Source organism: Ptychodera flava, chromosome 10 (genome assembly GCF_041260155.1).
Source record: "Ptychodera flava strain L36383 chromosome 10, AS_Pfla_20210202, whole genome shotgun sequence".
Classification (NCBI taxonomy): domain Eukaryota; kingdom Metazoa; phylum Hemichordata; class Enteropneusta; family Ptychoderidae; genus Ptychodera; species Ptychodera flava.
In genome coordinates, this window is record NC_091937.1 from 1,643,242 (window position 1) to 1,669,383 (window position 26,142).

The 26,142-nt window shown below is 38.7% G+C and overlaps 2 protein-coding genes across 2 annotated transcripts; both read right to left on the reverse strand.

Moving 5' to 3' along the window:
- Positions 1–168: 168 nt before the first annotated feature.
- On the reverse strand, positions 169–1,572 carry LOC139142948 (mucin-22-like). The gene has a single exon (XM_070713144.1). The coding sequence runs from the start codon at positions 1,570–1,572 to the stop codon at positions 169–171; it is 1,404 nt and encodes a 467-aa protein (XP_070569245.1).
- LOC139142949 (serine-rich adhesin for platelets-like) lies at positions 976–20,916 on the reverse strand. The gene is made up of 9 exons (XM_070713145.1): positions 20,841–20,916; positions 20,333–20,527; positions 19,847–20,047; positions 19,234–19,428; positions 18,079–18,200; positions 8,014–17,344; positions 5,731–7,709; positions 3,715–5,500; positions 976–3,181 (listed from the first exon to the last, which is right to left on the reverse strand). The coding sequence occupies exons 1-9, from the start codon at positions 20,914–20,916 to the stop codon at positions 1,737–1,739; spliced, it is 15,330 nt and encodes a 5,109-aa protein (XP_070569246.1). The 3' UTR covers positions 976–1,736.
- Between the last annotated feature and the right edge of the window lie 5,226 nt (positions 20,917–26,142).

Consider the following 26,142-nt stretch of genomic DNA (forward strand, 5'->3'; position numbering starts at 1 on the left):
CTGTGTATGTTAAACTACTGCCTAATGTGGAGGTGGTTGTGTCTTCAGCTGTACTATCTTCATAAGTAGAAAGATGACTCGATGAATTGAAGCCAAACATTGTTTGTTCCTCAGTGTTAAATTTTGCAGTAGACGTTAAATCCTCATGCTCTGTATTTGAAGTTGATATTATAGTAGTTCCTTACTTGTGGGAGACAGATTGCCAAACATTGAAGTTTTGACAGAGGTTGTGACAGTTTGTTGATCTGTTGTGATGGATGCTGTCAAAGACGGAGTAGTCTCATTAGTATGGGAAAGTACATTGGTGGTTGTCGAACCAAAGGCTGTTCTTTGTTCTGTTGCAAGTGAAGTGATGATGGTATTGTCCAATAAAGTGGTATCCACATCAGTGGATATAAGACTTCCGTCTAGTGAATTAGAAATATTCTGCATTTCATTTTGGGTTTGACTGACAGTCATTGATTGTGTTGTCATTTTGGTAGAGGTCAATTGGCCTGTCATATCAGTAACCGCAGAAAGTAGATCAACTGTTGTTAGCTGAGTAGGTGATGGGATTTCTGTTGTACTATGAAAAGGTACGATTGTAGAGTCATCATCATGAGGAGCGGCTTTTGTGTCTACAGAAGCGGAAGGTATATTTCCTTCTGTAGTGCCTTGGTATGTCACAGAACTATCATCTGTTGTCAATGAAAATGATAGCCCATTTGTTACTTCAGAACGAGTAGGAAAGACGCTCTGGATAGTGGACATAGAGGTTTTCTCCACTTGAGTACTTTCTTCAACAGTGGATGATAACTTCTCATCTATTGCGCTGAATGCGGTATCCATATCAGTAGAAAGGAGACTTCCTTGTAGTGAATTGGAAACACTTGGCAATTCATTTTGAGTTTGACTGACAGTCAATGGTTGTGTTCTTGTTTTGGTAGAGGTCAATGGGCCTGTCATGTCAATGACTGGATGGAGTAAATCAACTGTTGTTACCTGAGTAGGTGATGGGTTTTCCGTTGTACTGTGAAAAGGTACGATTGTAGAGTCATCATCATGAGGAGTGGCTTTTGTGTCTACAGAAGCAGAAGGTGTATTTTCTTTGGTAGTGATTCCTTGAGATGTCACGGAACTTTCATCTGTTGTGAATGAAAGTGATAGTTCACTTGTTACTTCAGAACCAGTGGGAAAGATGCTTCTGATAGTGGAGACAGATGTTTTCTCCATTTGAGTACCTTCTTGAATAGTAGATGATAACAGCCTACCTGTGGTGCTGTGTGCTGTCATTGCAGTCGATGTATCAGTTGCTTTTGAAATTGGAGCTTTTGAGTTTGAAAGCCAGTTTGTCTGTGTGTAACTAGTATCTTCAGCAGTGGACTCTGGATCTTTAAATGCACTTGTGAGTTTTGATGTGAAGTCTTGATCATAAGGTACTGAATGGAAAGCTGTTGAAATAGATCCTGTTCTGATTTGAGTGGCACGCTCTGCTGTGTATGTTAAACTACTGCCTGATGTGGAGGTGGTTGTGTCTTCAGCTGTACTATCTTCATTAGTAGAAAGATGACTCGTTGATGTGAAGCCAAACATTGTTTGTTCCTCAGTGTTAATTTTTACAGTTGACATTACCTGCTCATGCTCTGTATTAGTCGATGGCTTTACAGTGGTGCTTTTACTTGTAGCACTAGGATTGGCTAAAGCTGAAGTTTTGTCTACATTTGTGAGAGTTTGTTGACCTGATGTGATGGATGCTGTCAATGAGGGAGTAGTCTCTTCGTTATTGAGACAGCATTGGTGGTTGTCGAACCAAAGGCTGTTCTTTGTTCTGTTGCAAGTGAAGTGATGATCGTATTGTCCAATAAAGTGGTATCCACATCAGTGGATATAAGACTTCCGTCTAGTGAATTAGAAATATTCTGCATTTCATTTTGGGTTTGACTGACAGTCATTGGTTGTGTTGTCATTTCGGTAGAGGTCAATGGGCCTGTCATGTCAGTGACAGAAGAGAGTAAATCAAGTCTTGTTACCTTTGTAGATGATTGGTTTTCTGTTGTACTATGAAATTGTAAAGTTGTAGAGTCATCATCATCATCATGAGGAGCGGCTTTTGTCTCTATAGAAGCGGAAGGTATATTTCCTTCTATAGTGCTTTGATATGTCACAGAACTATCATCTGTTGTCAATGAAAATGATAGTCCATTTGTTACTTTAGAAGGGGTAGAAAAGACGCTCTGGATAGTGGACATAGAGGTTTTCTCCATTTGAGTACTTTCTTCAACAGTGGATGATAACTGCTCATCTGTTGTGCTTTGTGCTGTGATTGTAGTCAATGTAACAGTGTCTTTTGAAATTGGAGCTTTAGAGATGGAAAACCAATTTGTCGGTGTGTAACTGGTATCTTCAGTAGTGGATCTTGGGCCTTTAAATGCACTTGTGAGTTTGGATATGATGTCTTGATCAGTAGGTACTGAGTGGAAGGCTGTTGAAATAGATCCTGTTCTCTTTGGAGTGACACGCTCTGCCGTGTATGTTGAACTACTGTCTAATTTGGAGGTGGCTGTGTCTGCAGCTGTATTATCTTGATAAGTAGAAAGATGACCTGTTGATGTGAAGCCAAACATTGTTTGTTCCTCAGTGTTAAATTTTGCAGTAGACGTTAAATCCTCATGCTCTGTATTTGAAGTTGATATTAAAGTAGTTCCTTTACTTGTAGGAGACAGATTGCCAAACATTGAAGTTTTGACAGAGGTTGTGACAGTTTGTTGATCTGTTGTGATGGATGCTGTCAAAGACGGAGTAGTCTCATTAGTATGGGAAAGTACATTGGTGGTTGTCGAACCAAAGGCTGTTCTTTGTTCTGTTGCAAGTGAAGTGATGATGGTATTTTCCAATAAAGTGGTATCCACATCAGTGGATATAAGACTTCCGTCTAGTGAATTAGAAATATTCTGCATTTCATTTTGGGTTTGACTGACAGTCATTGATTGTGTTGTCATTTTGGTAGAGGTCAATTGGCCTGTCATATCAGTAACCGCAGAAAGTAGATCAACTGTTGTTAGCTGAGTAGGTGATGGGATTTCTGTTGTACTATGAAAAGGTACGATTGTAGAGTCATCATCATGAGGAGCGGCTTTTGTCTCTATAGAAGCGGAAGGTATATTTCCTTCTATAGTGCTTTGATATGTCACAGAACTATCATCTGTTGTCAATGAAAATGATAGTCCATTTGTTACTTTAGAAGGGGTAGAAAAGACGCTCTGGATAGTGGACATAGAGGTTTTCTCCATTTGAGTACTTTCTTCAACAGTGGATGATAACTGCTCATCTGTTGTGCTTTGTGCTGTGATTGTAGTCAATGTAACAGTGTCTTTTGAAATTGGAGCTTTAGAGATGGAAAGCCAATTTGTCGGTGTGTAACTGGTATCTTCAGTAGTGGATCTTGGGCCTTTAAATGCACTTGTGAGTTTGGATATGATGTCTTGATCAGTAGGTACTGAATTGAAGCCGTTGAAATAGATCCTGTTCTCTTTGGAGTGACACGCTCTGCCGTGTATGTTGAACTACTGTCTAATTTGGAGGTGGCTGTGTCTGCAGCTGTATTATCTTGATAAGTAGAAAGATGACCTGTTGATGTGAAGCCAAACATTGTTTGTTCCTCAGTGTTAAATTTTGCAGTAGACGTTAAATCCTCACGCTCTGTATTTGAAGTTGATATTATAGTAGTTCCTTTACTTGTGGGAGACAGATTGCCAAACATTGAAGTTTTGACAGAGGTTGTGACAGTTTGTTGATCTGTTGTGATGGATGCTGTCAAAGACGGAGTAGTCTCATTAGTATTAGAAACTACATTGGTGGTTGTTGAATCAACGCCTGTTCTTTGTTCTGTTGCTACGGAAGCGATGATAGTACTGTCCACGAAAGTGGTATCCTCATCAGTAGATATAAGACTTTCTTGTAGTGAATTAGAAATATTCTGCATTTCATTTGAAGTTTGACTGACAGTCAATGGTTGTGTTCTTGTTTTGGTAGAGGTCAATGGGCCTGTCATGTCAGTGACTGGATGGAGTAAATCAACTGTTGTTACCTGAGTAGGTGATGGGTTTTCTGTTGTACTGTGAAAAGGTACGATTGTAGAGTCATCATCATGAGGAGTAGCTTTTGTGTCTACAGAAGCGGAAGGTGTATTTTCTCCAGTAGTGATTCCTTGAGATGTCACAGAACTATCATCTGTTGTGAATGAAAGTGATAGTTCATTTGTTACTTCAGAACCAGTGGGAAAGATGCTTCTGATAGTGGAGACAGATGTTTTCTCCATTTGAGTACCTTTTTGAATAGTAGATGATAACAGCCTACCTGTGGTGCTGTGTGTTGTCATTTCAGTCGATGTATCAGTTGCTTTTGAAATTGGAGCTTTTGAGTTTGAAAACCAGTTTGTCTGTGTGTAACTAGTATCTTCAGCAGTGGACTCTGGATCTTTAAATGCACTTGTGAGTTTATATGTGAAGTCTTGATCATAAGGTACTGAATGGAAAGCTGTTGAAATAGATCCTGTTCTGATTTGAGTGGCACGCTCTGCTGTGTATGTTAAACTACTGCCTGATGTGGAGGTGGTTGTGTCTTCAGCTGTAATATCTTCATTAGTAGAAAGATGACTGTTTTGATGTGGTTGGGTGCCAAACATTGTTTGTTCCTCAGTGTTAATTTTTATAGTTGACATTAACTGCTCATGCTCTGTATTAGTTGATGGCTTTAGAATGGTGGTATTACTTGTAGCACTAGGATTGGCAAACACTGAAGTTTTATCTACAGTTGTAAGAGTTTGTTGATCTGATGTGATGGATGCTGTCAATGAGGGAGTAGTCTCTACGTTATTGGAGACAACATTGGTGGTTGTCGAACCAAAGGCTGTTCTTTGTTCTGTTGCAAGTGAAGTGATGATCGTATTGTCCATAAAAGTGGTATCCACATCAGTAGATATCAAACTATCTTGTAGTGAATTAGAAATATTCTGCATTTCATTTCTGGTTTGACTGACAGTCAATGGTTGTGTTGTCGTTTCGGTAGAGGTCAATGGGCCTGTCATGTCAGTGACAGAAGAGAGTAAATCAAGTCTTGTTACCTGTGTAGATGATAGGTTTTCTGTTGTACTATAAAATGGTAAAGTTGTCGAGTCATCATCATCATGAGGAGCGGCTTTTATGTCTACAGATGCGGAAGGTATATTTCCTTCTGTAGTGCCTTGGTATGTCAGAGAACTATCATCTGTTGTCAATGAAAATGATAGCCCATTTGTTACTTCAGAACGAGTAGGAAAGACGCTCTGGATAGTGGACATAGAGGTTTTCTCCATTTGAGTACTTTCTTCAACAGTGGATGATAACTTCTCATCTATTGTGCTTTGTGCTGTGATTGTAGTCAATGCAACAGTGTCTTTTGAAATTGGAGCTTTAGAGTTTGAAAGCCAATTTGTCGGTGTGTAACTGGTATCTTCAATAGTGGATCTTGGGCCTTTAATGCACTTGTGAGTTTGGATATGACGTCTTGATCAGCAGGTAATGAATTGAAGGCCGTTGAAATAGATCCTGTTCTCTTTTGAGTGACACGCTCTGCCGTGTATGTTGAACTACTGCCTAATGTGTAGATAGATGTGTCTTCAGCTGTATTATCTTGATAAGTAGAAAGATGACTCATTGATGTGAAGCCAAACATGGTTTGTTCCTCGTTGTTAATTTTTACAGTTGACATTACCTGCTCATGCTCTGTATTAGTCGATGGCTTTACAGTGGTGCTTTTACTTGTAGAACTAGGATTGGCTAAAGCTGAAGTTTTGTCTACAGTTGTGAGAGTTTGTTGACCTGATGTGATGGATGCTGTCAAAGACGGAGGAGTAGTCTCTTCGTTATTGGAGACAACATTGGTGGTTGTTGAACCAAAGGCTGTTCTTTGTTCTGTTGCAAGTGAAGTAACGATCGTATTGTCTATTAAAGTGGTATCCACATCAGTAGATATAAGACTTTCTTGTAGTGAATTAGAAATATTCTGCATTTCATTTTGGGTTTGACTGACAGTCAATGGTTGTGTTGTCGTTTCGGTAGAGGTCAATGGGCCTGTCATGTCAGTGACAGAAGAGAGTAAATCAAGTCTTGTTACCTGTGTAGATGATGGGTTTTCTGTTGTACTATGAAATTGTAAAGTTGTAGAGTCATCATCATCATGAGGAGCGGCTTTTGTCTCTATAGAAGCGGAAGGTATATTTCCTTCTGTAGTGCCTTGGTATGTCACAGAACTATCATCTGTTGTCAATGAAAATGATAGTCCATTTGTTACTTCAGAACGAGTAGGAAAGATGCTCTGGATAGTGGACATAGAGGTTTTCTCCATTTGAGTACTTTCTTCAACAGTGGATGATAACTGCTCATCTGTTGTGCTTTGTGCTGTGATTGTAGTCAATGTAACAGTGTCTTTTGAAATTGGAGCTTTAGAGTTTGAAAACCAGTTTGTCGGTATGTAACTGGTATCTTCAGTAGTGGACTCTGGATCTTTAAATGCACTTGTGAGTTTGGATATGACGTCTTGATCAGTAGGTACTGAATTGAAGGCCGTTGAAATAGATCCTGTTCTCTTTTGATTGACACGCTCTGCCGTGTATGTTGAATAACTGTCTAATTTGGAGGTGGCTGTGTCTTCAGCTGTATTATCTTGATAAGCAGAAAGATGACCCATTGATGTGAAGCCAAACATTGTTTGTTCCTCAGTGTTAATTTTTGCGGTAGACGTTAAATCCTCATGCTCTGTATTTGAAGTTGATATTATTGTAGTTCCTTTACTTGTAGGAGAGAGATTGCCAAACATTGAAGTTTTGACAAAGGTTGTGACAGTTTGTTGATCTGTTGTGATGGATGCTGTCAAAGACGGAGTAGTCTTATTTGTATTAGCAACAACATTGGTGGTTGTCGAATCATAGCCTGTTCTTTGTCCTGTTGCCACGGAAGCGTTGATAGTACTGTCCATGAAAGTGGTATCCACATCAGTAGATAGAAAACTTCCTGCTAGTGAAATAGAAATATTCTGCATTTCATTTTGGGTTTGACTGACAGTCAATGGTTGTGTTGTTGTTTCATCAGAGGTCAATGGGCCTGTCATGTCAGTGACAGAAGAGAGTAAATCAAGTCTTGTAACCTGTGTAGATGATGGGTTTTCTGTTCTACTATGAAATGGTAAAATTGTAGAGACACCATCATCATGAGGAGCGGCTTTTGTCTCTATAGAAGTGGAAGGTATATTTCCTTCTGTAGTGCCTTGGTATGTCACAGAACTATCATCTGTTGTCAATGAAAATGATAGTCCATTTGTTACTTCAGAACTAGTAGGAAACTTGCTCTGGATAGTGGACATAGAAATTTTCTCCATTTGAGTACTTTCTTCAACAGTGGATGATAACTGCTCATCTGTTGTGCTTTGTGCTGTGATTGTAGTCAATGTAACGGTGTCTTTTGAAATTGGAGCTTTAGAGTTTGAAAGCCAATTTGTCGGTATGTAACTGGTATCTTCAGTAGTGGATCTTGGGCCTTTAAATGCACTTGAGAGTTTGGATATGACGTCTTGATCAGTATGTACTGAATTGAAGGCCGTTGAAATAGATCCTGTTCTCTTTGGAGTGACACGCTCCGCCGTGTATGTTGAACTACTGTCTAATTTGGAGGTGGCTGTGTCTGCAGCTGTATTATCTTGATAAGTAGAAAGATGACCCGTTGATGTGAAGCCAAACATTGTTTGTTCCTCAGTGTTAAATTTTGCGTAGACATTAAATCCTCATGCTCTGTATTTGAAGTTGATATTATTGTAGTTCCTTTACTTGTAGGAGAGAGATGCGAAACATTGAAGGTTTGACAGAGTTTGTGACAGTTTGTTGATCCGTTGTGATGGATGCTGTCAAAGACGGAGTAGTCTTATTTGTATTAGAAACTACATTTGTGGTTGTCGAATCATAGCCTGTTCTTTGTCCTGTTGCCATGGAAGCGATGATAGTACTGTCCACGAAAGTGGTATCCTCATCAGTAGATATAAAACTTCCTGCTAGTGAAATAGAACTATTCTGCATTTCATTTTGGGTTTGACTGACAGTCAATGGTTGTGTTGTCGTTTCATCAGAGGTCAATGGGCCTGTCATGTCAGTGACAGAAGAGAGTAAATCAAGTCTTGTTACCTGTGTAGATGATGGGTTTTCTGTTGTACTATGAAATGGTAAAGTTGTAGAGACACCATCATCATTAGGAGCGGCTTTTGTCTCTATAGAAGCGGAAGGTATATTTCCTTCTGTAGTGCCTTGGTATGTCACAGAACTATCATCTGTTGTCAATGAAAATGATAGTCCATTTGTTACTTCAGAACTAGTAGGAAACACGCTCTGGATAGTGGACATAGAAGTTTTCTCCATTTGAGTACTTTCTTCAACAGTGGATGATAACTGCTCATCTGTTGTGCTTTGTGCTGTGATTGTAGTCAATGTAACAGTGTCTTTTGAAATTGGAGCTTTAGAGTTTGAAAGCCAATTTGTCGGTATGTAACTGGTATCTTCAGTAGTGGATCTTGGGCCTTTAAATGCACTTGTGAGTTTGGATATGACGTCTTGATCAGTAGGTACTGAATTGAAGGCCGTTGAAATAGATCCTGTTCTCTTTTGATTGACACGCTCTGCCGTGTATGTTGAATAACTGTCTAATTTGGAGGTGGCTGTGTCTTCAGCTATATTATCTTGATAAGTAGAAAGATGACCCATTGATGAGAAACCAAACATTGTTTGTTCCTCAGTGTTAATTTTTGCGGTAGACGTTAAATCCTCATGCTCTGTATTTGAAGTTGATATTATAGTAGTTCCTTTACTTGTGGGAGACAGATTGCCAAACATTGAAGTTTTGACAGAGGTTGTGACAGTTTGTTGATCTGTTGTGATGGATGCTGTCAAAGACGGAGTAGTCTCATTAGTATTAGAAACTACATTGGTGGTTGTCGAATCAACGCCTGTTCTTTGTTCTGTTGCTACGGAAGCGATGATAGTACTGTCCACGAAAGTGGTATCCTCATCAGTAGATATAAGACTTTCTTGTAGTGAATTAGTAATATTCTGCATTTCATTTTCAGTTTGACTGACAGTGAATAGTTGTGTTCTTGTTTTGGTAGAGGTCAATGGGCCTGTCATGTCAGTGACTGTAGAGAGTAAATTAACTGTTGTTACCTGAGTAGGTGATGGGATTTCTGTTGTACTATGAAAAGGTACGATTGTAGAGTCATCATCATGAGGAGTGGCTTTTGTGTCTACATAAGCAGAAGGTGTATTTTCTTCAGTAGTGCTTCCTTGAGATGTCACAGAACTTTCATCTGTTGTGAATGAAAGTGATAGTTCATTTGTTACTTCAGAACCAGTTGGAAAGACGCTTCTGATAGTGGAGACAGATGTTTTCTCCATTTGAGTACCTTCTTGAATAGCAGATGATAACAGCCTACCTGTGGTGCTGTGTGCTGTCATTGCAGTCGGTGTATCAGTTGCTTTTGAAATTGGAGCTTTTGAGTTTGAAAGCCAGTTTGTCTGTGTGTAACTAGTATCTTCAGCAGTGGACTCTGGATCTTTAAATGCACTTGTAAGTTTGGATGTGAAGTCTTGGTCATAAGATACTGAATTGAAGGCTGTTGAAATAGATCCTGTTCTCATTTGAGTGGCACGCTCCGCTGTGTATGTTAAACTACTGCCTGATGTGGAGGTGGTTGTGTCTTCAGCTGTACTATCTTCATAAGAAGAAAGATGACTCGTTGATGTGAAGCCAAACATGGTTTGTTCCTCGTTGTTAATTTTTACAGTTGACGTTACCTGTTCATGCTCTGTATTAGTCGATGGCTTTACAGTGGTGCTTTTACTTGTAGCACTAGGATTGGCAAACGCTGAAGTTTTGTCTACATTTGTGAGAGTTTGTTGACCTGATGTGATGGATGCTGTCAATGAGGGAGTAGTCTCTTCATTATTGGAGACAACATTGGTGGTTGTCGAACCAAAGGCTGTTCTTTGTTCTGTTCCAAGTGAAGTGATGATCGTATTGTCCAATAAAGTGGTATCCACATCAGTGGATATAAGACTTCCGTCTAGTGAATTAGAAATATTCTGCATTTCATTTTGCGTTTGACTGACAGTCATTGGTTGTGTTGTCATTTCGGTAGAGGTCAATGGGCCTGTCATGTCAGTGACAGAAGAGAGTAAATCAAGTTTTGTTACCTGTGTAGATGATTGGTTTTCTGTTGTACTATTAAATTGTAAAGTTGTAGAGTCATCATCATCATCATCATGAGGAGCGGCTTTTGTGTCTCTAGAAGCAAAAGGTATATTTCCTTCTGTAGTGTCTTGATATGTCACAGAACTATCATCTGTTGTCAATAAAAATGATAGTCCATTTGTTACTTCAGAACGAGTAGAAAAGACGCTCTGGATAGTGGACATAGAGGTTTTCTCCATTTGAGTACTTTCTTCAACAGTGGATGATAACTGCTCATCTGTTGTGCTTTGTGCTGTGATTGTAGTCAATGTAACAGTGTCTTTTGAAATTGGAGCATTAGAGTTTGAAAGCCAATTTGTCGGTATGTAACTGGTATCTTCAGTAGTGGACTCTGGATCTTTAAATGCACTTGTGAGTTTGGATATGACGTCTTGATCAGTAGGTACTGAATTGAAGGCCGTTGAAATAGATCCTGTTCTCTTTTGATTGACACGCTCTGCCGTGTATGTTGAATAACTGTCTAATTTGGAGGTGGCTGTGTCTTCAGCTGTATTATCTTGATAAGCAGAAAGATGACCCATTGATGTGAAGCCAAACATTGTTTGTTCCTCAGTGTTAATTTTTGCGGTAGACGTTAAATCCTCATGCTCTGTATTTGAAGTTGATATTATTGTAGTTCCTTTACTTGTAGGAGAGAGATTGCCAAACATTGAAGTTTTGACAAAGGTTGTGACAGTTTGTTGATCTGTTGTGATGGATGCTGTCAAAGACGGAGTAGTCTTATTTGTATTAGAAACTACATTGGTGGTTGTTGAATCATAGCCTGTTCTTTGTCCTGTTGCGACGGAAGCGATGATAGTACTGTCCACGAAAGTGGTATCCTCATCAGTAGATATAAAACTTCCTGCTAGTGAAATAGAAATATTCTGCATTTCATTTTGGGTTTGACTGACAGTCAATGGTTGTGTTGTCGTTTCATCAGAGGTCAATGGGCCTGTCATGTCAGTGACAGAAGAGAGTAAATCAAGTCTTGTTACCTGTGTAGATGATGGGTTTTCTGTTGTACTATGAAATGGTAAAGTTGTAGAGACACCATCATCATGAGGAGCGGCTTTTGTCTCTATAGAAGCGGAAGGTATATTTCCTTCTGTAGTGCTTTGATATGTCACAGAACTATCATCTGTTGTCAATGAAAATGATAGTCCATTTGTTACTTCAGAACTAGTAGGAAACACACTCTGGATAGTGAACATAGAGGTTTTCTCCATTTGAGTACTTTCTTCAAGAGCGGATGATAACTGCTCATCTGTTGTGCTTTGTGCTGTGATTGTAGTCAATGTAACAGTGTCTTTTGAAATTGGAGCTTTAGAGTTTGAAAGCCAATTTGTCGGTGTGTAACTGGTATCTTCAGTAGTGGATCTTGGGCCTTTAAATGCACTTGTGAGTTTGGATATGATGTCTTGATCAGTATGTACTGAATTGAAGGCCATTGAAATAGATCCTGTTCTCTTTTGATTGACACGCTCTGCCGTGTATGTTGAATAACTGTCTAATTTGGAGGTGGCTGTGTCTTCAGCTATATTATCTTGATAAGCAGAAAGATGACCCATTGATGTGAAGCCAAACATTGTTTGTTCCTCAGTGTTAATTTTTGCGGTAGACGTTAAATCCTCATGCTCTGTATTTGAAGTTGATATTATTGTAGTTCCTTTACTTGTAGGAGAGAGATTGCCAAACATTGAAGTTTTGACAAAGGTTGTGACAGTTTGTTGATCTGTTGTGATGGATGCTGTCAAAGACGGAGTAGTCTCATTAGTATTAGAAACTACATTGGTGGTTGTCGAATCAACGCCTGTTCTTTGTTCTGTTGCCACGGAAGCGTTGATAGTACTGTCCACGAAAGTGGTATCCACATCAGTAGATAGAAAACTTCCTGCTAGTGAAATAGAAATATTCTGCATTTCATTTTGGGTTTGACTGACAGTCAATGGTTGTGTTGTCGTTTCATCAGAGGTCAATGGGCCTGTCATGTCAGTGACAGAAGAGAGTAAATCAAGTCTTGTTACCTGTGTAGATGATGGGTTTTCTGTTGTACTATGAAATGGTAAAGTTGTAGAGACACCATCATCATTAGGAGCGGCTTTTGTCTCTATAGAAGCGGAAGGTATATTTCCTTCTGTAGTGCCTTGGTATGTCACAGAACTATCATCTGTTGTCAATGAAAATGATAGTCCATTTGTTTCTTCAGAACTAGTAGGAAACACACTCTGGATAGTGGACATAGAGGTTTTCTCCATTTGAGTACTTTCTTCAACAGTGGATGATAACTGCTCATCTATTGTGCTGAAAGCAGTATCCATATCAGTAGACAGAAGACTTCCTTGTAGTGAATTGGAAATACTCTGCATTTCATTTTGAGTTTGACTGACAGTCAATGTTCCGGTTTTCATTTTGGTAGAGGTCAATGGGCCTGTCATGTCAGTGACTGTAGAAAGTAAATCAACTGTTGTTACCTGAGTAGGTGATGGGTTTTCTGTTGTACTATGGAAAGGTACGATTGTAGAGTCATCATCATGAGGAGTGGCTTTTGTGTCTACAGAAGCAGAAGGTGTATTTTCTTCAGTAGTGCTTCCTTGAGATGTCACAGAACTTTCATCTGTTGTGAATGAAAGTGATAGTTCACTTGTTACTTCAGAACCAGTGGGAAAGACGCTTCTGATAGTGGAGACAGATGTTTTCTCCATTTGAGTACCTTCTTGAATAGCAGATGATAACAGCCTACCTGTGGTGCTGTGTGCTGTCATTGCAGTCGGTGTATCAGTTGCTTTTGAAATTGGAGCTTTTGAGTTTGAAAACCAGTTTGTCTGTGTGTAACTAGTATCTTCAGCAGTGGACTCTGGATCTTTAAATGCACTTGTGAGTTTGGATGTGAAGTCTTGATCATAGGGTACTGAATTGAAGGCTGTTGAAATAGATCCTGTTCTCATCTGAGTGGCACGCTCCGCTGTGTATGTTAAACTACTGCCTGATGTGGAGGTGGTTGTGTCTTCAGCTGTACTATCTTCATAAGAAGAAAGATGACTCGTTGATGTGAAGCCAAACATTGTTTGTTCCTCGTTGTTAATTTTTACAGTTGACGTTACCTGTTCATGCTCTGTATTAGTCGATGGCTTTACAGTGGTGCTTTTACTTGTAGCACTAGGATTGGCTAAAGCTGAAGTTTTGTCTACACTTGTGAGAGTTTGTTGATCTGATGTGATGGATGCTGTCAATGAGGGAGTAGTCTCTTCGTTATTGGAGACAACATTGGTGGTTGTCGAACCAAAGTCTGTTCTTTGTTCTGTTGCAAGTGAAGTAATGATCGTATTGTCCAGTAATGTGATATCCACATCAGTAGATATAAGACTTCCTTCTAGTGAATTAGAAATATTCTGCATTTCATTTTGGGTTTGACTGACAGTCAATGGTTGTGTTGTCGTTTCGGTAGAGGTCAATGGGCCTGTCATGTCAGTGACAGAAGAGAGTAAATCAAGTCTTGTTACCTGTGTAGATGATGGGTTTTCTGTTGTACTATGAAATTGTAAAGTTGTAGAGTCATCATCATCATCATGAGGAGCGGCTTTTGTGTCTCTAGAAGCGGAAGGTATATTTCCTTCTGTAGTGTCTTGATATGTCACAGAACTATCATCTGTTGTCAATGAAAATGATAGTCCATTAGTTTCTTCAGAACGAGTTGAAAAGACGCTCTGGATAGTGGACATAGAGGTTTTCTCCATTTGAGTACTTTCTTCAACAGTGGATGATAACTGCTCATCTGTTGTGCTTTGTGCTGTGATTGTAGTCAATGTAACAGTGTCTTTTGAAATTGGAGCATTAGAGTTTGAAAACGAAGTTTTCGGTGTGTAACTGGTATCTTCAGTAGTGGATCTTGGGCCTTTAAATGCACTTGTGAGTTTGGATATGACGTCTTGATCAGTATGTACTGAATTGAAGGCTGTTGAAATAGATCCTGTTCTCTTTTGATTGACACGCTCTGCCGTGTATGTTGAGCTACTGCCTAATGTGTAGGTAGTTGTGTCTTCAGCTGTACTATCTTCATAAGTAGAAAGATGACTCGTTGATGTTAAGCCAAACATTGTTTGTTCCTCAGTGTTAATTTTTACAGTTGACGTTACCTGCTCATGCTCTGTATTAGTCGATGGCTTTACAGTGGTGCTTTTACTTGTAGCACTAGGATTGGCAAACGCTGAAGTTTTGTCAAAGATTTTGAGAGTTTGTTGATCTGATGTGATGGATGCTGTCGAAGAGGTAGTAACCTCTTCATTATTTGACAGTACAATGATGGTTGTCGAATCAAAGCCTGTTCTTTTCTGTGTTGAAACTGAAGTGATCGTCGTAGTGTCCATGAAAGTAGTATCCTTATCGGTAGATAGAAGACTTCCTTCTAGTGAACCGGTAATACTCTCCATTTCATTTTTGGTTTGACTGACAGTCAATGGTTGTGTTGTTGTTTCGGTAGAGGTCAATGGGCCTGTCATGTCAGTATTTGTTATAGATTCCGTTAGAGTTATATTTTCACTTCCATTAGTATCATCCGCATATGTTGAGGTTATTTCAAAGGTTGCTTCAGTTTGTTGATCATTTGTGATGGTTTTTGAAGAGGCAGTAATATCTTTATTATTTGTAACTTCAGCAGTCGTTAATGAAAGAAAGTCTGTTTGCTGTACCACTCCATCGGATGTGTTGAACATACTGTAGTCGACAGTGGCACCGTCATCACCAGATGTTACGTTTCTTTGTATTGAGTTAGAAACAGTGTTTATTACATTGTGTTCTTGAATAGTAGCTGTTGACTCTGTATTTATTTTGATAGATGTTGTCAGATTGGTTATCACGCCATTGATAGTGGAACCTAAATTAGCTTTTGTTGAAATCGGTGATGACGGAGATTCTGTTGTAATGGGCAAAGGTGAAGTTGTAAAATCATTATCAGTATCAGTGAGGCTCGTGTCTATTGGATGGGTGGATGTCATTATATCAGTAGAGCCATCAATAGAGGTTGTTACATTAGATCCATCAGAAAATACACTTGTGATTAATGAGTCTGATGTTTTCTGCATTTTAGTGCTACCTTCGTTACTGGATGATAATTCTTTATCTGTTGCGGAGTATGTTGTGGTGGTGGTCGTTGTATCTGTGACTTTTACAATAGGACTGTAAAAGTTATAGTCTGATTTGGCCTGCGTGTAGGTAATGTCATGAGCTGTGGATATTGGATCTTGAAATGTTCCTTTCAATGTGGTTATAATATCTTGAAGAGTTGGGAGAGAACGAACAATTGTTGAAATAGACTCTGTCCATGTTTCAGAGATATTATCAGTGGTGGATAGTAAACTATCACCTGATGTTGAATCAGATGTTCGAACAGCTGTTGTATTTTCATCAGTGGAAACACCACTTGTTGATATTATGCCAAAAATTGTGTGCATGCCACTATCGTAATTGGCAGTGGACATTGAACCTTTACTGCCCGTGTTTGATGTTGATTGCATTAGAATAGGTCTTTCACTGGTTGGAGAAACACTTGCCGATGTCAAGGTCTTTTCAGAAATATCATCAGTGGTGGATACTGAAACGTCACCTGGTGTTAAGGATGTTGTTGGTGTAGCTGCACTATCTTCGTCAGTAGAAACACCAAGGATCGATATTGTATTGATAATTGTTTGCGAATTAGTATTGTTTTTCTCAGTGGACATCGAATCTTCATCTTTTGTGGTTGATGTTGCTTGTGTTCGAATGGCACTGTCTTCAGTAGTAGCACCACTGGCCGGAATTGAAGTCCTTTCAAGTGAAGTGGCAGTGTATTGATCTGATACAATTGATGCTATCAAAGAAACAGCAGTATTCCTGTTATTTGAAAGTTCGCTAGTGATTATTAAACCAGTGTTCTTTTTAACAGTGGACACTGAATCTTTATCTTCGATGTTTGACGTCGATGGCAACAAAAATGTGCTCTTATTCATAATAGCAACACTGGGTGATGTTGAGATCTTTTGAAAAGTGGTTGCAGTGTGTATATCTGGTGTGATTGATGGTGTCAAAGAGAGAGTAGTATCTTCATTATCAGGAACTACATCCGTGGCCACTGAAACAGAGGTTGTTTGCTTTTCACTTCCATCGAATGCTATGTTTGTACTGAAAGTGCTATTTGTGTCAGCTAATATTACACTTTTGCTAATGATGTCGGCAGTGCTGTGCACTACATTGTCTCTTTCTACAGTAGATACCGATCCTGTATTTGTTTTGATAGATGTTATCAAATGAGCCGGTACATCTTCGAGAGTTGAATCTAAATCTCTTGTTGTCGAAAGTAGATGTGTCTGAAATTCTGTTTCAGTAGATGAGGTTGTATAATCACCATCAGTCAGAGTGATGCCTGTTTCTGAGAAAAGGGGGGATGCCATCATTTCAGTAGTGTCATCAATTGATGACACAGAACTTTCATGTGCTTTGATTGTAGGTGACTGTGCAGTTGTGACATTGAAATCAGAAGAGAACACACTTCTGGTGACGGAGTCTGGCGTTTCTTCCATTTGTGTGTTATCTTTGACTGTGTATAATGCAGATTCATCGGTTGTTTTGTATGTTGTAAGGGTACTCTTTGTATCTCTTGCTTTTGAAATAGGACTGCTAAAGTTTATGTCTGTTGTCGTCTGTATGGCATTTGTTTGTCCAACAGTGGACATTTGACTTTCAGATGGTCCTTTTGTTATCAAGAAAGTTTTTGCAGTAGCTTTATCTTCGTTTATTGACACAGAAGTTGTAGCTCTTGTGTCAAAACTTGTGGAATCTGCGGTATCTTTATGTGATGAAACAATACTTTCTGTAATCGTGGGGGTCGTCTTGAGAAAAATGGAATTTTCGTCAGTAGAATCTGCTGTGCTTAAAGTCAAGCGAGAAGTTGAAATTGAAACATCGTAAACAGAGGAGACTTCAATGTCAGTTGCTGAGCCTGAACTATCAAATGCTGCAGTACTGCCCTCATTTGCTATCCCAGAGGTTTCCATCAGAGTAGGTGTGTATTCACTATTGGACGTCGACTGAAGTGATTTCGTACCAGAACTTATGGACAAAGTGGTGGTTTGTTTATCAGAAGAACCTTCGATTGTTTGGGAAGGGCTACTGGCCAGTTGTGTGATGGATGATATTGTTAGAGAATTGTTTTGTCCATCGACGGAAAGGGTACTTTTTTTTGCTGTTTTTGAAGTTGTAAGTGAAAATCTTGTAACTTCGTTATTTGTCACCGCATTTTGCCTGGTTTTGAGAGAAGTATATGCTGTGGATGATGCCCCTCCATCAGTCGATATTATACTATCACTTCCCCGGTCAGAAATTATTTGGGGAGAAGAAGCAGCGTTGTTGGAGAACCAGTCATCACGAGTGATTTCTACAGTCGTTTCATCAAATAAAGGAAATTTCATAGTAGACGTTGGTTCTCTCGTTCTAACAGGCGTTTCTGCATTGGAAACAGTTGCATGTCTTGTTGAGGTTGAACTCGTTCCCGTATTAATATAATTTTCTTCTGACGATGTCCAATCTAACGTTGTTTCTTCTTCTCCAATCTGACTTGAAAGAATATATTTTTCACTTTGCAAGTTTGTTCCTGACACTGTATGGGGCACTGAGGGTGTTTGATTACCGCACCAGAGGATGTATATTCTTTTGAGTGTTTAGATACAACAGGTGTTGTAGATGGAAGTGTCACTATTGTACTGGTAGAAGTCATCAGTTGCGCAGTCGTAGTCCCGGAAACTCCGTCGGTCTGCTGACACACCAATGGCTCATTATTATACAGTTGGTAACCAGGATTACACATGAATGTTGCTATGGATCCCAGAGTGAAGTCACTGTTGATTATGTGACCATTCAACGGGGCAACGATATCAGCACAATAGTCTAAATGTGAAATAAGAAAAGAATACACATATAAACGAATAAAGAAGTGTCCTCGCTAAAATCAGACCTCACTCGATGTAGTCCTTCGGGTTGATTTAAATTTTTGTTTCGTTATAGTAAAGTAATAAATCATGTTGACTATGAACTTGTTTCTGTGAACTTGTTTCGTTGTGACTCTCGATGCTGTAGTATGACCATCGGACAACTGTTGATTTCTGTCGTCAGCGCAGGTGGTATGTATGGAGATCAAATATTGCGAATACTGTAAAGGTTCATGGTGAAGTTCATAAGGAAGATTTTTCTCGTAGCGGAGGAGGTGATTTAATACATCAAATTCCTAATCATCGGCTGTGAATTCAACAAGCTCATAAAAACACAATATAAGAAACTCATAAAGGGAAATATAATAAAGAACTACAAATTAGCAGACCGGAGAAGCTATCACGACATTAATAGAGAAGCACAAATAATAGGAAATGGCCTAAATGTCAATGACAGAATGGAAATAATGGCAGAAAACAAGCGTTTTTGCACCTCCATTTCCCGATAAAAGAAGATTACTCATGCCATAACTGCTTAGACGCATTTACGATGCGACATGAAAAATCCCCATTCCTTACCTGTAAAAATGCAAGTAGCGAATGTTCCATTCCACGAACCATTTGACTGACAGTGACGATATTTTGATCCAACTAAAGTGTATCCTCTATTACAATAAAATGAAACCATGCTATTGAAGGTAGTGCTTCCATCAATATAAAATAGAGAGCCTTCCTTTGGAGCTGCCAGTGCTCCGCAATCTACGACTAAACGTACATAACAAAGACAAAGAATTAGCCTTATGTTGAGTAGTTGTGTTGTATCCTCTTCGCCTTAGTTTCAAACAAAGTCTCTCTGCTTCGATCATTTTTTCTTACTTTTCGATAAAGGATTTTTAAAATATAAGGTTTCAATGGAATGCTCATCAAGTTTCGTCGTTTGTGTTTTAATTTTGATAAATTATTTGCAACTTAAATAAGAGCAAAATTCTTACGTTTGCATTCAGGCGTTACTCCAGACCACTCATACGTTTTCATCACAGAGTTGTAACGACAAGAGCGATATTCATTACCATATAGATGATACCCTTCATCACAGAAGTAATAAACAACACTTAAATAATGGTAGCTGTCATTAACAAAGCTGTAGTATCCATGATTGATAGGTGTTGGTTCATCGCAAGAGGCAACTGAAATAATAGAAAAGAGACATATGCCTTGACACTTTCCAAACGAAATTACGGTATACCGTATGAAGCATAGTTGCCCATTGTTCTGTTTATATGATTATTATAAGACTTTTTGCAGAAGATAACAAATGAAGATCGTTTGAGAATTTCTCGCTCGTGCAACTTTCATCTCTTATTTTTCCCACAGATTTACAACGCTAGTTACAATAACACAATTTCCAGGGCATCGCGAAAAAAACCAAAAAATGGTCAGAGCGCCACCTATTCAATATTTCTATCGTCTTATGTTGTCAGAAAAAAATTTCAATAATGTAAAACATCATCAGTGGTAAATGAAATTAAATGCGAAATTTCCCGTTTTTTGAGCTGTCTCAAACACAGAGATACTTACTTTTAACAGTGTCTAGATACTACTTACCAATGCATCTAGGTACTGCACTGGAAAACGAACCGTCTATATTACAAGTAATGGACGAGGTATCATTTGCCACGTAACCTCTTTCACAGACAACTTCTACTGTATCATTGCTGTTGATTATAGTCATGTTGTTTACAAGAATGGAACTATTATGGATAAATTTCCCATGTTTAATGTCAGCCGGGAGTTCACATGTAATTGCTGCGAAAAGATGAATTTAAAAAAGGTAACTGTAAGTTTCAAAAAAAGAGCGATTGACATACGGTCGCGTTAAAATAAAGCGGCATGGTCAATTTTTCAAACTCTATCAATATCTTCGTTATTCTAAAACGCAAAACTGTCCAGCAATATCATTCAAGTTGACTCAATTCAATCATTGTACACGGCCTGTAATTTTTAAATGTTGAGAAAGAGTCCAAGCTTGTGAAGGCATGATTCTTTGACTTGACGGCTAGCCTATAATTTATAAAATAGAGTATATCTTACGAATACAAGATTTGTTGACTTCAAGTCCACTGCTATCGGAGCCTATATCCAGGCTACTACCATAAGAAAAATCTGCTACGTTGCTTCCGACAAATAATTTGTACCCTTCATAGCAGGAACATTCATAACCACCGACGCTATTGTAACAGATTTGATCACAGTAACTCGTGTCCAGATCTTCACACTCATCAATGTCTGTAAGTCAATATATTGATGTCTGGGCATTAGAGCAGTTTACATCAAAATGTTTGTATCTTTGTATGCATGAGATTATTCTTCGATAGTTACTGTCATCGTTTATATTTTATTTTCAAAGCATTGGTTAGGTGGTTGTGTCTTCTACATTGAAAGGATAAGATTAGCCAAGAGTTGAAGGGAAAAAGTCACTAATTTTTCCAATTATTCGATTGTTTTTATTTTGTATAAAGAAGTTATTTATGCTGTTCTGCTCAACTGAAACATGTTGAATAATCAATCAATCAATCAATCAGTGCAGCTCTACTCACACCTTCTGTAGACACATCACATGTAAATATGCTGATGACGTAATTGTTATTTGCACCAATGCCCATAAATCGCGTCATCGAAGACTCTACAAGCAAGCAGGGAGGGAGTAGAGATCTGAAGAGTGACAAATTTCCATATTTCAGTAAGCAGAACAACATAAATATTCAATCAGATGAAAAAAAAATACCGAAATATTTGAAAAGATAGCAAGTTTGTCCCTTGAAGGGTAATTCCATAATTACGTGCACAACAGACACCAACAGATCTGCTATATTAAAACAACAAACATGTGGACATTAAACTAAATTGGAAACTATAGGAAACTTAGGTGTGATTAGGCCAATATGGCAAACATGAAACAATTCAGCTTGCATCAACAAGCCAATTCAAACGGATTCGTTTTGTTCAATTTGACTATTCACTGTGATTCGCGAACGCGAAATACCATATATCGATATCGGCTCAGAGCCAATGAACGTGACATTATCTCATAAAATACTTACCTTTACAAGTCGGATTGACCGTGCCCTGGTACTGGTAGCCACCTACACACTCACACGAATATCCTCCATTAAAGTTTCGACAAATCGAATTGTTGCCACATGCAGTATTCTCGCACTCGTTCACATCTTGATTGTAAAGAAAAATAATTTCAAATCTATAAATTCCATCAATCAGAGAACCACAAGTCTTCAACAAAGAGTGACTGAGTGTCGTAATCAAATTTGAAAAAACCACTCATCCTACATTCTTACTTCTCTGAACTTACGCATGGTAGGGGGACTATCCATGAATAGAACAGTATCAGCAAGTTCTACTGGTTCATATGAAGAAATGAAAGAAAACTTTGTAATTTGTCATTTTCTTGAATCTTTCAAAATCAGATATCAAAATAGACAGCAAGATTATTCCTGCCCTGAACTTGCAAAAAATGCTTACTCGGTAGTTTTCTTAGTACTTTTGATAAATATATCATAGGGCATGTTTGTCATCACACGTTTCTTCGTGCAATCGAAAAGCTGTTTGTAAAGGAGTGCTTTAGAATTCTACGCTTCAGGAAATAGCAACGCTTTCAGTCTTAATCAGCTAAAATTTGTCATAGTGTAGACTGCACAAAATCAAACAAAGGGTATCGCGTATAGCTTTTACTATGCATTCTCAAAAAGGAAGTAAGAAACACTGTTTTTCTCATCATATATCTTGTCTACTCACTGTACCCTTCAACATACGTAATCACAAAGACAATGACAATATTTGTACTTTTCCGTAGACACCCACCTTACTGCGTCTGCGTATTTACTCATGAATTCGTTTATTTTATTCCGGAATACTGGTACAATGAATATATATTTCAGGTTGCAACCTTTTATTGTCTACGTATTTCGTTGTTTATTTCTGAATTTTAGAAGTTAACATTTCGCAAACCGTCCCGCCACATGTCTTTGGTTATTCCAAAAGTAGATAATTGTATGGACATTAGGACTGTACGTACCCGAACATACCGGAGGTAAAGCGTCCCAGGATCCATTTGTGAGACATATCAGACGATCAGGTTGATTTGAAGAGATCGTATATCCTCTATGGCAGGAAAATGTGACGTTGTCTCCAACAGAAAAAGGACCATTGTCACCGATTATGGTGAATGAATTAAGAGGCAGGAGATTTGGACAATCACGTACTATAACGGAAAAAAAATTATCACTTCCTATCGGATTGAGATTGTCATTACAAGTATATCAAGATGAACCATTGTAAAGTGATCGGCATGTCGAAATAAAGGCAGTTTTGGGCATACTATTAGTTCAGCAAGAGTTGTCTGTGCCAAGTACCATTTACTTTCATTGGTAACTTGATTGCTCGAACATTTCACAATTTGTCAGGATAAGGACAAGTAAAAATTTGAATACAAAGTCTATACGCTTGATATCTTTAATGAACCAAAGGAAGGACGAAATAATGTATTGATGATGGATTCACAAAATAAAGAAAGCATTCCAAACTCACATTTGCAGGTTGGTTTATCACCTGACCAAGTCCCATTTCCCATGCATATTGATGTGGTATATCCTATTATTTCATATCCGTCCGGACAACCGAATTCAATTACACTGCCAAAGACGAGCGGGTGTGTATGACTTTGCGCGATGACATTAACCATGCCGAGATCAGACAATGGCGGACATGTGAGTGCTAAACATAATAATAATATAAAAAACCCAAAATGCAAATCTAAATGACTAGTGTAAAAGTTAATGGTCCGTTCAAGAGAATAAATCAACCATACATCTCACTAAACTAAAAAATAAAAATAGATAATCTGAACGCAATGTTAGACATATTCTGTTGTGGCTGGAAGCGCAACTAGATTTTGGGGCAAGGGGTTGGTTCGATAATGCAATATGGACACTGTAAAAAAATTGTCTCGCCGCAATCTGTAAATTTTTCTTCAATCTTAAAATATTTTAAATGGTGCAGTTTGATTCAAATACTGTAAATGATCCGCATTAAGTTTACCCTATCACAAATCACACGCTTTTTATATGACTTAGAGACCTCTTGTAAGGCGGTATATTTTCACGGCGCGTTAGATATCAGTAATTCAACAACGCAAAAGTTTATAGAATTTCAGTCAATGATTAAAGCAAGTTTGGATGACCCAGGTCATAGGGGTATCCTACCTGAGCATCGTGGATATTCTGGTCCCCATGTACCATCACCTTGACACGTGATTTCCGTTACATTCTTCTCAACGAATGTATATCCTTCCACGCATTCGAACGTAGCCACTCCCAGATATACTCTACTTGTTATACTGACAAAATTTCCATATGCGATTTGATCAGGTTGTCCGCAAAACACGCCTGATACGGAGTAGAGTCGGGATAATGTACATGTTCATGTTAGTCATTGAGCGGAAGTAAAAACTTGCCTTTGTGAACTCTTTTCATTTGACAAAGTGACAATCTTAGTCATGAAAGTCATCATCAAGAACACACAGTAATATCAAATGAACTGACTAAAAGCATTCTGTTGTTCTTAATAATTCAATAACTAATAATTTAGCATTGCAAACGTTTTAACCTGGTAATCATTATGACTTACGTTGACATATTGGCAGTAGTGCCATCGATGTGATGTTCCATTGTCCTCCGTACTCACACACTACAGTCGTCACAGACTCTTTGGCCATAATGTATCCGTCAATGCAACTGAAATCAACCAAGGCTCCATATTCACAACTCTGAGTGCTCACCACCACTTCCGCTGGTAACACTAGTTTTGGACAGTCTGTTCAATGGAAAAAATAAAAATAACAAGCAAGCCAAATACAGAAATAGGTGTTTCCGATAAACCGACATACCCTATTTAAAATCTACCGACCTCGACGTTTTTTGCATGTTCAAAAATCATAGGATTTTGCTGTTTTGAGTAGGTCACACCAAAATAGCAATTTAAAACAAAACAAAACAAAACAAAAGTTCTTGACCGAGCTTCCCCGTTTCAAGAGGGCATGTTAATGGAAACACACAGCATTTTTATGGCCTTATCATTACTCTTTAATCATGATGTCTTTCTGAAAAAACGTGACGAACACATGTTAATGTTACTGTCTTCGTGTTGGTTTTCTCTGAGAGGGATAGTTGACAAACAACAGGGTCAAATGCCACAAATAGGTACATGGTATCTAGGAAGTGATGCAGATGTTTCCTAATCACGCTTTTAACGATAACATGCACACATCATTGGTTACTTTCAAATCAGATTAATCTGAATTGACCTTAGCATGATTATAGAAATAACAGACGATGCGCTGACCATTAACGTTTATTATATTACCATGCCCTGCCCGTCACATTTTGATTGGTCGAGCTGAACCACGTGACTGACCACAAATACACAGTAATGGTTTGTTTACATGCCCGTGAATATGAATAATAAGATTAACAACTCAAAGTATCGTAACTTCACAGCTCAAACGTAAATCATAATCAATCACAAAATAAAATGGAGCACTTGTAGGTCAAGTTGAGATATTTTTTTCTGAAAACATCTCCGGATCTGCCAATTTTTTACAGCGCGCGTGACAGTTCGTCGCGTATTGCTCAGTTTCTGGGGCCCAGTTGTCGTTCGCTCCTGAAATTTTCGGAAATTTTGACGGTTTTCTTGGGTTCGCTGATAATATAATGGAAATAACAGACTCCGCTCTGACCATTAACGTTTATTTGTGGGCGCGGGCTCGAGGAAAGCCAAATTAACGGGCTCGGCAAGCCTCGCCCGTTAATTTTTGGCTTTCCTCTCGCCCTTGCCCACAAATAAACATTAATGGTCAGCGCGTCGCCCGTTATTTCTATATTTATGGGCAAGGGCGAGAGGAAAGCCAAAAATTAACGGGCGAGGCTTGCCGAGCCCGTTAATTTGGCTTTCCTCTCACCCGCGCCCATAAATAAACGTTAATGGTCAGCGTATCGTCTGTTATTTCCATTATATTATCAACGAACCCCGAAAAACCGTCAAAATTTACGAAAATTGCCCGTGCGAACGACAACTGGGCCCCAGAACCTGTCTGTGAGTAATGCGCGCGCTGCAAAAATTTTCCAAATCCGGAGATTTTTTTTCGAAAAAAAGCGTCTAAACCCGGCCCACAAATGCTCCATTTTATTTGTGGTTGATTATGATCTTTTTACAAATCAAAATTTTCGTTTTAGCCGTAAAGTTACTATGTTTACGATATTATTCATATTCACGGGCATGAAAACAAACCATTACTGTGTATTTGTGGGCAGTCACGTGGTTCAGCTCGACCAATTAAAACGCAATGGACACAGGGGATGGTAATATAATAATTATTAGAGACGACGTTCAATCATCAAAATGACTGAGGCAAAATGAAAGTATGATCCATCAAACGACTCTATGACGAGGAGTAAAAATACTCTAACTCGAAGTCAGTTCAATATGTTTGAGCCTCGAACTCACCATCTTCCGATACTGTATCCGCCACCCTGGCCATGCCAGGATAGCAATACAATATTGCGACATTGCCATTAGCATTAATACTAATGCTGTTATAAACACGTGCACTCAGCCAACAACAAATACTACGGGAAAATATTGCAAAGAATCTGTCGTAATTCTCTCTGCTGTAAGTGGGAAAACTGTTGTTCTCACAAACAAATGATTGGAATTATAGTATTAGGTGAGAATCAAATATGAAAGCATGATTTTCACAGGTAAGGCTGAAGACTGGAAATTTTCGCCATAAATGGGAATTCTCACCAACAGCGTTGAGAATATACCACTTC

Excerpts from the sequence above, each read along its gene's own strand:
- LOC139142948 (XM_070713144.1), bottom strand. The coding sequence starts at position 1,572 with ATGTTTGGCTTCACATCAACGAGTCATCTTTCTACTAATGAAGATAGT.
- LOC139142949 (XM_070713145.1), bottom strand. The coding sequence starts at position 20,916 with ATGACGCGATTTATGGGCATTGGTGCAAATAACAATTACGTCATCAGC. Across the intron at positions 7,710-8,013 it reads GGATACCACTTTCGTGGACA|ATAATACAGCTGCAGACACA; the intron begins GTACTATCATCG and ends CTACTTATCAAG. Across the intron at positions 5,501-5,730 it reads CTAATACAGAGCATGAGCAG|TGCATTAAAGGCCCAAGATC; the intron begins GTAATGTCAACT and ends CAAACTCACAAG.